General features: G+C 34.9%; 1 protein-coding gene across 1 annotated transcript; it reads right to left on the bottom strand.

Moving 5' to 3' along the window:
• Window positions 1-8,518: 8,518 nt before the first annotated feature.
• On the bottom strand, window positions 8,519-11,347 carry LOC136232701 (pyruvate dehydrogenase E1 component subunit beta-3, chloroplastic). Its single transcript, XM_066022067.1, has 4 exons — window positions 11,010-11,347; window positions 10,799-10,908; window positions 10,657-10,700; window positions 8,519-9,687 (listed from the first exon to the last, which is right to left on the bottom strand). The coding sequence occupies exons 1-4, from the start codon at window positions 11,110-11,112 to the stop codon at window positions 8,715-8,717; spliced, it is 1,230 nt and encodes a 409-aa protein (XP_065878139.1). The 5' UTR covers window positions 11,113-11,347; the 3' UTR covers window positions 8,519-8,714.
• Window positions 11,348-12,438: the final 1,091 nt, after the last annotated feature.

Here is a 12,438-nt window from a genome sequence, read left to right as displayed (position 1 = left end):
CTGCATGCTCCTACAGAAAAAAAAAAAGTGGAAGATGTATACAACAAAACAATGAAGAAGAAAAACTTCTAAGAATGTGAGCTTGTGTGGAAGCGAATTCTACCAATTGGAATGAAAGATCATGAGCTTGACAAATGGTCACCGAACTGGGAAGGGCATTTCCATATCCACAAAGTACTACTCGAGAATGCATATTGGCTAAAGCGTTTAGGTGGGGAGCCGCACAAAAGGTACGTCAATGGTAAATATTTGAAGAAATATTTCCAAATTATGTGGGACTTGCTCAATCTAAGAACAACTCATTAGGAAGTAGGCAAAATGAATTTGCCACACGAATAAAGGTCATAAGGCATGGTCTGGGATTCCATACATCGTGTAAAAAAAATTCACACGGTGAGTGGAATCGAAAAATTATTAAAAAGTGAAAGTCATCAGGTCTCATGTTATGTGACCTCCCACACGATCATGTGCCTGAAAGTGACAACTCACACGACATGTGAGGAATTCACAAGACGTGTGATTTCGAGGTTGTAGTCTTTGCACGCAAATCTAAAAATTCACATGACGTGTGGTGAATCCCACACGCCATATGAACTTGAAAAAACGCAACAAATTGCTACTCCAGAATAAGTTAAATGTTATTTGCTTAATAAATCCTTAGCTTGCATCACATGTTATAGTCAGTTTAATCCTTTTCCTAGTGCGAATCAATAAACTCATCATCCTAAATTTAAATATCCCCTAAATAAAATAAATGCATCAAATAAATGTGCAAACTCGTGAGATCGGAACAATGCTCTCGAAAATTCCATGAAAAACATAAGGATTCTTTACCTATCAAGGGAACCAGCAGAAGTCTAGCTTCGAGAACTATGCCCAAGATTCACAAAGTTTGAGAGCTGCTTGTTGGTGTTGCTCGCTCTGCCAGTGCCATTCCACCATCCATTCGTAGTGGTTGGCTAGTCGCTTTTTTTCACAATTCAATGCTTCATCCATACAAAGAAAGCTATTTCTAAACTCTAAACTAGTTGTAACTACCCGGTCCGGAGTGGGTGGCACCGGAGTAGAAGGCCTGAGCAAGGAGCGACTCTAAGGGATGACGATGGGGGCAGGAATGAACTGAATCTCACATTGGAAATGGAGAAAGAGTGATTGGGGCTTATTAATAAGATGAGAATCTAATACATGCAGACGCGTTGTAAAGCCGTGAGGCCCAATGTGTTGGATTTGGACCAGAGCGGACAATATCTACATGGTATTGGACCAGGATGTTACATCAGCCATCTTCTTCTCAAGGGACATGAGTTGTTCATCCTCAGCAGCAATCGTCCATTTTAATTGAAAATTATTTTCTCTGGAACGCCCGCACCCAAAACCACATGTAACAAGGTTGAAATTGGCATATTCACAAAATATTACTAACTGATTGTATCTCTTTTAATTTGTTAAAAAGATTTCTCTTTTGATTTTATATACTCTCTAACTATATCAACATTTTCAAGATTTTTATTTTAATAATAATAATATTTTGTTTCAATCTCAAAAATATACCAACTTATTTGCAATTTTTATTACAATTGTGTTTAATATTAAAAATAAAACTTTATGCTTAATTACTTTCTTAAATAATTATATAAAACATAATAATTATTATCACTACAATAAAATATTTTCAAAATAATTAATATAAAAATAGAAAAATATTAAGTCAATCGGCGCAACGTGCGAATATGTAACTAGTAATTGATACAGATCGGTTTTGTCTGAAAGTTTTAATCGTAAACTAACAAAGATATTTCTTCTCTAGCTAAACTAGAAGGAGTGAATCCCGGGTTTTATGGACTAAATCCATAGGAAATGAGAATTCCCCATTGTTGAAGGTGAAAATCTTAACAAGCTTCTTGAAGAAGATTTAATATTGATTGATAAAAAGTTGAAGATTATAATAGAAAGAGATGTATTTATATCATCTCAAAACCTTAATTACCAAATTACATAAAAGGGCAAATTATATAACTAATTAAAATATAAAGATAAGGGTAAATTGGGTTAATGGTAAAGGGGTGGCATGATTGTAAATAGGGAGTGGCATGAGTTGTAAATAAGGAGTGGCAGTGTTGTAATTAAGGAGGAAGCTGGAGTAAGGAGCAAGTTCATTAAAATGAAGGCACGCGGAGCGTGCCTAATTCCAAGCCCCGTGTGGATTGGTCTCTGAACTTTCTCCGGATCATTTCTTCTTTCACGCGGAGCGTGTTTTCCCTCTACGCGGAGTGTGCCTAATCCAAGCCCCGCGTAGATGACCTCCTGGACTTTTCTCCGGATCAAACCTTCAAGCACGCGGGGCGTGTTATAAACCACGTGGAGCATGCCTGAGCTGTTGTGTGGCACTGTTTTGGCCTCTTTACTCGTTTGTTGCTCGTGCTTGGTTCTTCCTCTGACTTCCCTCGTCCGACCCGGTCCTAGAGGAGATGCCCCACATCAGTAATTCTTTACATCTATGTGATATCATATGCCATATATACATTTACACTATAAAAAAAATGTCATATATTACATTATTTGTTCTTTGAACTTGTCCAAAAAAAAATTTGATTTGCTCTTTGAACTTTCAAAACATCTAAACAGTTTGTTAGGGCCTTTTTATATACAGCCTTATGTATGGTTTTAGGCCTATTTATGTGTAATTATCATCTGTTTACCATAGTTTATGTGGTGTTTTCTCCATTACACGCTTAATGTGCACTTTGAGGTGTTTCAGGTATAATTGAGGAAGAAACGGAGCAAAATGAAGGTTGAAAAAACTCTCTACTCGGCGAGTAGGTATTGATACTCAACGAGTTACATCAGCTTCTCGACGAGCTAATTAACTCGTCCGGACCAGACAGTTATCAAGCCAAGTCAACAAATTGGAGATAAAAGTCAACCTTAATTGCCCGACATTGGACACCTACTCGACGAGTAAGCCCCTTTACTCGGCGAGTAAAGACCAAATCCTGCTCAAATTCTACTTCGGATATTCTATTCTGAATCAAACTCAAACAACAGAATCCAACTCCAAGATGGAAAGAAGACCTAAATAGATTAGGAAAAGGAAGAAGATCACTAATCCAATTCCAAGATGGAAAAAAAACCTAGATAGACTAGGAATAGGAAGAAGAGCACAATAAATAGAGGCTTATGCAATTCAGTTTTCATTCAATAATTAATTAGACTAGTTCTTAGATTAGATTAGCCTTAGTTTAGTTTTATTTTCCGTCTTTATATTTCAATTTATTTTACTATTTTTATTCCGTTATCAATTTAGTAAAGCAAGTTTGATATCGAATTATTTCTCATCTTTTATGAATCAAGTTCAGTTCATTTGGTTTCAAGTTCCATCTTCCTTCATCTTATTCTTGAATCAATTAATCTAAATTAGATACACAAAAGCTCTTATTCGCCCCATCTCATTATGCCTCCGTGTATTAGCTCAGACATGAGCTAAGATACATTCAGCTAGGATGACGGTGAACCGTGCCTAGGAAAAAAGATCATTAAAGTGTCTAGGTTGTACTGTAGGAGTAACAGAGATTCAGTTAGGAATTATTGTCTATACTAAATAACCTAACCAAGTGATTAGTATAGGAGTTGGATTGTGTAGCCTAACCAAGCGATCAATTCAACCAAGCAAACCCTAACTCTACATATATCCTAATCGGATAGTGCGGCTTCGTGGTCTAGGTTACGGCTTAGCCTTGGTTTTCATAGCGTCTAATGTCCTTAATCACTATTAGGGATTTTGCCTAACCAAGTATCGCCCTAATAGTGTTGAGGTAGATTTAGTAAGTTGTTGATCAGAGTTACTATTTTCGGATGGAGAATCACCATCTCGAGTTAACCTTTAAGTGCACACAACATTCACTTATCGATTCATAGGAGTTAGCAGGGGGATCCTGAATCCTAGTCATCCATTCATGCATTAAATATATTAATTGTTTAATTGCTTTGCTAATGTTATTATTTTATTTAGTAGTTAACTAACAAACTCAAAATACTAAATTCAATCCTTAGATAATATATAATTCGAGTACGAGTAAGGCATTAGATACTAGTCTCTGTGGGATCGATACTGTTCTTAGAAACATTTACTACTTGGTATAATAGAGTTCACTTGCTCTTAAGAGTTAGGTAGTTTTTATTCCTATCACAGTCCCTTCAACTTGCTTAAAATATCTTATAAAAGACAATGACATTAATAAAATGTATAAAATGTAAAAATACACCTTAAAATTGACAACTAAAAACAAATTTATCTTTAATGTCTAAAATAGTATAATTTCACTCCTAATGGTGTGGATCAATTTTACTTATAATGAATTTTAATTGATCAACTTGTTAATATTAGACGTAAAATTGTTTTTAACGTTAAGCATTACACAATTTTAAACATTAGAACACATTAGAATTATTTTCCCACCTTATTCTTTTAATAAAATATCATCTACTCACCGATTATTTGTTAGTTTGGTCATAATCCACTTCTAACTTCCATTTTAATCAAATCCTATTTTTCATGCCTTCATTCAAAAATAGAAGTGGATCACATGATGTCAGTCTAATATATATATATAATCCATATATTTTGGAGCAATTTTTGTGTTTTTAGTTTTCTGTAACAAAATAAAATCTTAATTCAAAATATTCAAAGTTAAAAGCGTTACAGAAATTTCTACCAAAAAAAAAAAAAAGCGTTACGGAAATATCCTCAATGTTTGTATTCGGCTTAATTCAATGTTACACCTTGGATCAAGCTATTGCAACTACATGCATAAATTTAGACATGTTCATAGGTTGGGTCGGGCTGGGCTCGGGCCGGGTCTAACCGGGTTTGACATGTAATTAGTTTGTCCAAGTCCAGTCCAATCCATACTAAATTTGCATCGGGCTCGGGCCGGGCTGGACCAGATTAAGGGAACTGATTCCCAAGCCCAGCCCAGCCCGTCCAGCTAATTTATTTTACATTTAAAAAAATAAAAAATTAAATTATGATTAGTATAAAATAACAATCAACAATTTAATTAAATATAGATTTTTTTTTTATATATTTCTTATAATGTTTCATGAAATATTAATAGTATGCAAGATTCTATTTTGTATTTCAAATGAAAATGTATGTATTGTACATAATGTATCATATACATTATATTTTATTGGGTTATTATCTCTAACAAATTCTAATATATCAAATATTAATTACTTTTTCAACAAAATAATGATAAAAACATAATATATAATATAAGGGCGGGCCGGGCCGGGCTGTGCTTGAGATTTTTAGGCAAATCCCAAGCCCAACCCATTATATGTGCGGGCTTGAACGGGTCTGGGTCGGGCCGGGCTAAATATAAAATATACATGTCCAAGCCCAATCCATAAAAGGCGGGTTTGGACGGACTAGGCAGGCTCTTGAACAGGTCTACATAAATTGCATCCGGACTAAATTTTGATGTTAATTTTGAAAAGATAATTAAATTTTATTTTGTTTGAATAAAATTATTAAATTTTCTTTTTTATTTTACTAAAATTAATCTGACCTAGAAAAATAACTGAAATAGCGGTTTAATCGTAGTGTTAGAAATGACTAATTTTTATGTGTAATATGATAGACGCGTAGTAGTAAAAAAAATTATTTGCTTAATTCAATTACTTGAAATTGTTACGTGACAGCTAAAAAATATTTTTTTTTTCTGTCATGTGTTATATATGTTGCCACATAACTGTCATGTTATCGGACGTGATTTTTAATCTGAATAGGTTAAATGACATTATTGAAATGAAAAGGTTGGAGGGATTAAAAAAAAAAGGCTTAATGCTTCTCCAGTCCCCTTAACTTGTCCAAATTGGTCAATTTACCCCTCCAACTCATCGAATGTCCTATTTACCCCCTTAACTTGTCCAAATTTGTCATTTTACCCCTTCTCAATTCATCGAATATCCTATTTACCCCCTTAACTCCATAAAAGTGGTATTTCTCACCATTTATGATCTTATTTACCCTCTTAACTCCATAAAAATGGTATTTCTTATCCCTTTATAGTAGTCAAAAAAGTTGAAAAGAGAAAGAACGAATAAAAAATACAAATAACAAGAACATTAATATAAACAAGGTAAATACATTATATGTAGGGATAATGTACCAAAATAGGATAAATATAGGTTCCACTTACAAAATAGCATAAATATAGGTTTAACGTTTAAAAAAAGTTATCAATTTAGGCTTCGATAACGGATTGTAAGGGGTGAAAAATATCACTTTTATGGAGTTAAGGGAGTAAATAGAACATTCTATAAGTTGGGAGGATAAATGGACAAGTTGAGGGGGTGAGAAATACCACTTTTATGGAGTTAAGGGGGTAAATAGGACAATCGATGAGTTGAGGGGGTAAAATGACCAATTTGGACAAGTTAAGGGGGTTGGGGAAGTATTAGGCAAAAAAACCAAAAAAAAAAAAAAAAAAAAAAAAAAAAAAAAAAAAGGAGTTTAGTAAAAGGTTGGAGGGATTGAATTTTTTTGAATTGGAAGTCGATTGAATTCTTGGACTTAACCCATGGCTCCTGTTAACAGGGAACATGGAAAGCTGTAGATATAGATCGTCATTCTGCCCAACTTAACTGAATCCAATTAATTGATTGGAATCTAATTAAATCTAGTTAAATTATGAATTCATTATTGGTTGTTAGTTTTTATTTTTATTAGTTGTTGATTTATTTATGTATAATAATTAGATTTTCTCAGCCTATAAAAATATAAACCAAGATTTAGTTTAACCCATCATGAGATTCAAATTGAATTCAACTACGGCAAATATTTTAATATAATAATATTCTCAAATATTTGTTAATTATACTAAATTTATATTCAATTTAATTAATTATAACAAGTGAATGGCCAAATATATATATATATATATATATATATATATATATATATATATTTTATTTTATTTTGCTGTATACGTTCTTTCAATAACTATTACCACTAGAGGTGTCCAAATGAACCACTTAACTTGCAGAATAGATAAGTTGGATTGATCCATTTATAAATTGGATCATGAATGCGTCAACTCATCTAACTCATATAATAAATGGGTTAGTTTATGAGTTAATTAGATTGATTCATTAACCCATTTAATAATTTGTAAGACATGAACAGAGAAACCCTAAAAATCATGAAAAATGAAAAACATAAAAATGTGAAAAATAGAAACATGAATTTATATAAAACTTTAATCTGATAAAATAAAGGGTTAATTTTAAAAAAAATCATATGGTTTCAGGTTTTCGCAGATCGTACCTATGGTTTTTTATCCAAAAAATAACGTTGTGGTTTGTCTTTAGCAAATCCGCGACAAATCTTTTAACATCGTTAAAATGCAGGAGTATTTTCTCCTCCTACTTTTTTTTTTTTTTTGAAATTCCTGAAATTTTAGAATTCTGGAATTCCAAAATTCTAGAATTCCGATATTTTCTAAAATCTTAGAATTCTGGAATTCCAGAATCTAGAATTCCAGTATTTTATGGAATTTCAAATCGGAAATTCCAGAATTGTAGAAGTTCAATATTTTCTAGAATTTCACAATTCTGAAATTCTAGTATTTTCTGAAATTCCAAACTTTTCTAGAATTTTAAAGTTTCACTGGAATTACAAAAAAAAAATTCCGTTTTTTTTACTTTAACGTATTTTTTATTTTTTTCAATTTTTAGTTAAATTTTATTAATTGGATTAAATGAGTCAACTCATGTAACCCATTTAATAAATAAGTTGGATCATGTTAACCCATATATAACCCATCTACTAAATGGATTGAGTTGATGCATTTATTAAATAGATTGGGCCAATCCATTTACCCATTTTGACACCTCTAGCATAGAGACTGATTTTTTCTTTCTTTTTTCTTTTTAGACTCGAAATTTAACTGGATACCAAATTTAATAAGTAGTGAACCAATAAGAGAAACCGCATGAAAACAAAATGATGAATGTTGTAAAACGAAGCTAAATAAAACAGAATTAATCAAGCAAAGATCGAACACCAAGGATTTGTTAACGAAATTCGGCAGTTTTTAATTGTCTACATCTCCGGGAGCGATGAGCGGTTTATTTCTTACTGATCATGTAAAAGAGATACTGATTACATGTATTTATAGTGTGTACAAAATTACTCAAATACCCCTGTACCGCTCGATGCGCTTCGCTCCGCTCCGGGATAAGCCCCTTGGATATTATGAGCCATATCCAATAAAGAAAAATCAATGGAAAATGGTTTCTCCTACTCAACACAACTTTTCAACACAAGGGTGAATTATTAAAAAAAAAAAAAAGAAATTGGAAAAGCAGAGAACAGATATATAAAAATGGCTGAATAGGCCTTTATTGGGTATTTGACCTGAACTTAGATCAATTTGGTAAATGGCCAAGGCATACCCCAATATCAGTTAGGCTTAGAGTATCCGATAAACAGTCCTAATAGTAGAAGTGATAATTTCACGTCTAACAAATCATTGCATAATATTAACTTACAGCAAAGAAAGAACATAGGAGGAGCACTTCAGTCACAGTTGCAGGTTTCAACAACACAAAATTGCTACCAAAATGTAAAATGCAAACAAATCGTAAAACAACTATTTCATTGAAGGAGAAGAGGAAGAAGAAGAAGACTATTCTGTTGCTGTAAGTAACTACTGGCACAACTTCTCAACTGCTGTCACAATCTGAGCAGGTTGAACCACGGTCCATTCCTCCAGTGTTCCGGCATAGGGGGTCGGCACATCCTGTGAAGACAAGCACATAATAGGAGCATCCAAATAGTCATTGAAATTTTCTGTGATAGCCGCAGTCAAGCTGGCACCAATGCCACCAGTCCTCATGCATTCTTCCACAATCAGCACCCTATGTGTCTTCTTCACTGAATTTCCAATTGTGTAGAGATCAAAAGGTTTCAGCGATCTGATATCAATCACTTCAGGGTCATAACCTTTGTTTACCAAGGTCTTGGCAGCCTGCATCACATGATATCTCATTCTGGAGTAGGTTAATATGGTGACATGCTCTCCAGGCCTAACCATCTCAGCTTCCTCCAGATTACAGATATATTCTTCATCAGGTATTCTCTCTTTCAGGTTGTAAAGCAAAACATGCTCAAACAGTATCACCGGATTGTCACTTCGAATTGCAGCTTTCATCAACCCCTTAGCATTATAAGGAGTGGAGCATGCTACCATTTGGATTCCAGGAATTGATTGAAAATAAGATTCAAGCCGTTGTGAGTGCTCAGCTCCAAGTTGCCGGCCAACTCCACCAGGTCCTCGAATAACTATGGGTATCTTGAACTGGCCACCTGATGTGTAGTGTAGCATGCCACAATTGTTTGAGATCTGGTTGAAAGCTAGAAGAAGAAAACCCATGTTCATACCCTCAACAATTGGCCTCAAGCCAGTCATGGCAGCTCCAATACCCATGCCAGTGAAGGAGTTTTCAGCAATAGGGGTGTCAAGAACTCTGAGGTCTCCATATTTCGTAGCCAGGTCTTTTGTCACCTTGTAAGAACCTCCGTAATGACCCACATCTTCACCCATGACACAAACATGGGGATCTCTATCCATTTCTTCTTCCAAGCCTTCTCTTAAGGCCTCAAAAAGTAGAAGTTCATGTCTGGTCATGAAATGCAGAACTTAATGAGCACTCAGAAACATAAATAATGACTTGGTAACCCTTCACTTACCAATCTAAAGCCTAGAAAAAGTCAGAAATATAGGACTCTGGATACAACATGACAAAATCCCATATACCAGACTACTGGCAAGGGTCTTTTGAGCATTTTTATTTCAATTTTTTTTATTGAACTTACTATGCGAAGTCCTAAAACCAAAAATTTAGAAATTAATCACATGAACATCATGACAGCTAAAAATTCTACAGAAATCAGGTCTTTTCTGCCCTGTTTCATTATTGATGACATCATATGGTCTGAACTTGAAGAATATTCTCTGAAGTTCAAGATAATAATAATAATAATTGCGCAGAGCAAATGAAACTCCTCAAAAACAGGGATTGGCTTGAATGTAGAACAGTCATGTCAAATTTTAAGCATTTACTAAGGTACTGTCTCTCAGTTGCAGTATCCATCTATTCGATTCAGATCACACAAAGTGAAGCTTTCATTCATTTCATCCATACAAAAGGTCATTATTACAGCCGTTCACATTAAGTGTTTCTAGTGCCTACTTTCGATTAAAATTACAAATTGTTGAAGTTTAAGATGGAAAAGTTTGACTCAAACAAAATATCACTAATGCAAAGTATCCATCAATTCGATTCAGATCACACAAAGTGAAGCTTTCATTTCATCCATACAAAAGGTCATTATTACAGCCGTTCACATTAAGTGTTTCTAGTGTCTATTTTCGATTAAAATCACAAATTGTTGAGGTAAACCTATCAGTAGAATTACAGTACCAAGGGAATATAAACAAACTCACACAATAGAAAAATAATGTGCATATATCAGGGAATGTTAAACAAGTTCGCAAGGAATCAAGTCATGTCAAGACAATTTAGTCTAAACGAGTTCATAAAATGTGAAGTTTAAACTAGAAACAGGTGTAGATAAAATGAGCATACCCTGGTTTAGATGCAGTCGAAGCTGCAGAACTATCAGGCTTTGTCTAAACAAAAACAAAAACAAAATAAGTTTCAAAACATGAACAGGAATAAAAAATCCCAATTACTAGCTACAATTGGAAAAAAGGAGTAAATTACTTACTGCAACAGCATTGGTAATCAACTGCTCAGTCCTGCGACCTCTTGAATTAGAAACCAAGCTGAGGTTCAAATTCGCATCAGATCTGACAACGATGTAACCTCCTTTCCTCTCTAAACAAATTAAACGGCAGAACAAATCAAGAAAAAGGCATAACATTATGATCCTTGGAGCAAATTTCACAGAATCTGATTTGAATAACAGTAGAAATTACCTGAGAGGGATCTACGAGAAGCGAAGTGCAATTTCTTAGAATCGAAGGAATTGGAAGGTGTGATAGCCGTAGCACTTCCTAAACCCTGGAAAATAGTAGCCATTTGAGAAAGTATTCCCCCCTTTTCTTGTGGCAAGAAAGAATGGAATTGGAAGAGAGAATGGGGAAGAAAAGGAGAGACAAAACGAATGACTTTATATGAATAAAGCGGGGAAGGAAATGAAATTGGGCGGAGAAATTGAGGAGCAGAAAAGCTACGTGCTAAGCTAATTCAACTCCTTTAAGATTTTCGTTGCTCTTCCTTCACACTGTTGGCTATAGGCGATTTATTTGATGTCTCTCTCCCACATTTCCGCATTGTTTCCATCGCCTCTTCTCTCCCTCTCTCTCTGGATTCCCTACATCGCATTTCATTTTAGTCGCTTGTAGAGTTATGCCACGTCCGTGTGTTTGAGGGTAGTTTTGTCATCTAAAGTTCAAACAGAGTGAGATGGAGACCTACGATTGGGTGGAAACAGAGAACAGTATGAGACTAGGAATTGCCTTGTTAGACTGTGTCGTTAGTGGTGACCCACATGGACAGTTGGACCAACCCTAACTAGCAGCTAGTTAATTGCCATGGGAGGTTAGGCTGTAATCTCCTGCTTACGGGTACATGTAGGATGCTTACATAGCTTAATTAAAATTAGAGTAAATAATTTATTAGTTAGTGAGTTTGTGTAGTGTATATTACATTAGTTAGTTTTTTTTTAAAGAAAAGAAACTTTATATTGATAATGAGTACGATCATATAGCATCAAATCTATCCGAGTCAATCACTAATCTCAAAAATTGAGGGACTGAATCCCAATACAATGAACTAGGCCATACAAAACAGCTTTTGGCAAGCAAGTCGGCATCCCGATTAGCTTGACGGGGGACGAAATACGTGCGAATTGTTGGCATCCTCTCACATAGCCGGCGACACTCAGCGGTGATCAATCCTACCTCAGAGCCATCTTGATCAGAGTTGCGAAGATGATCAATCATCCCCTTAGCATCCGTCTCCACCACCACATTGACCCACTATTTTTCCAGCAGCCATCGCAACACTTCACACAAACAGTAAGCCTCTGCAGCCACAACCTGCCATCTAGCCCGCCTCACCTTCATCCAGCACGAAATCACTCTACCCTGCTCATTTCGACATAGTACCCCAAATCCAATCCTACCACCCGCACTATCTAAAGCCACATCCATATTCACCTTTAAGCAACCTGTTGCCGATAACATCTAGTGAGCCAAGCGGCGACCTGATTATGGAGCCGTACAATCGGACACTCATAAATTAGCTAAAAGGAAATATAATTGAGAAGCAGCAGACATGGAAGCACAGGTCACTAGCGGTGCGCAACGTCCATTCCATACATAACTGTTAGGTTGATTCTAT

This window comes from Euphorbia lathyris, chromosome 6 (genome assembly GCF_963576675.1).
Source record: "Euphorbia lathyris chromosome 6, ddEupLath1.1, whole genome shotgun sequence".
Classification (NCBI taxonomy): Eukaryota; Viridiplantae; Streptophyta; class Magnoliopsida; order Malpighiales; family Euphorbiaceae; genus Euphorbia; species Euphorbia lathyris.
The sequence above is the reverse complement of the archived record's forward strand: the minus strand, read 5'-3'. Positions and strand labels throughout refer to the sequence as shown.

Coding starts and splice junctions, on each gene's coding strand:
- LOC136232701 (XM_066022067.1), bottom strand. CDS start 11,112: ATGGCTACTATTTTCCAGGGTTTAGGAAGTGCTACGGCTATCACACCT. Junction 10,909..11,009: donor TTCTCGTAGATCCCTCTCAG/GTAATTTCTACT, acceptor TAATTTGTTTAG/AGAGGAAAGGAGGTTACATC. Junction 9,688..10,656: donor TCGACTGCATCTAAACCAGG/GTATGCTCATTT, acceptor TTTCATGACCAG/ACATGAACTTCTACTTTTTG.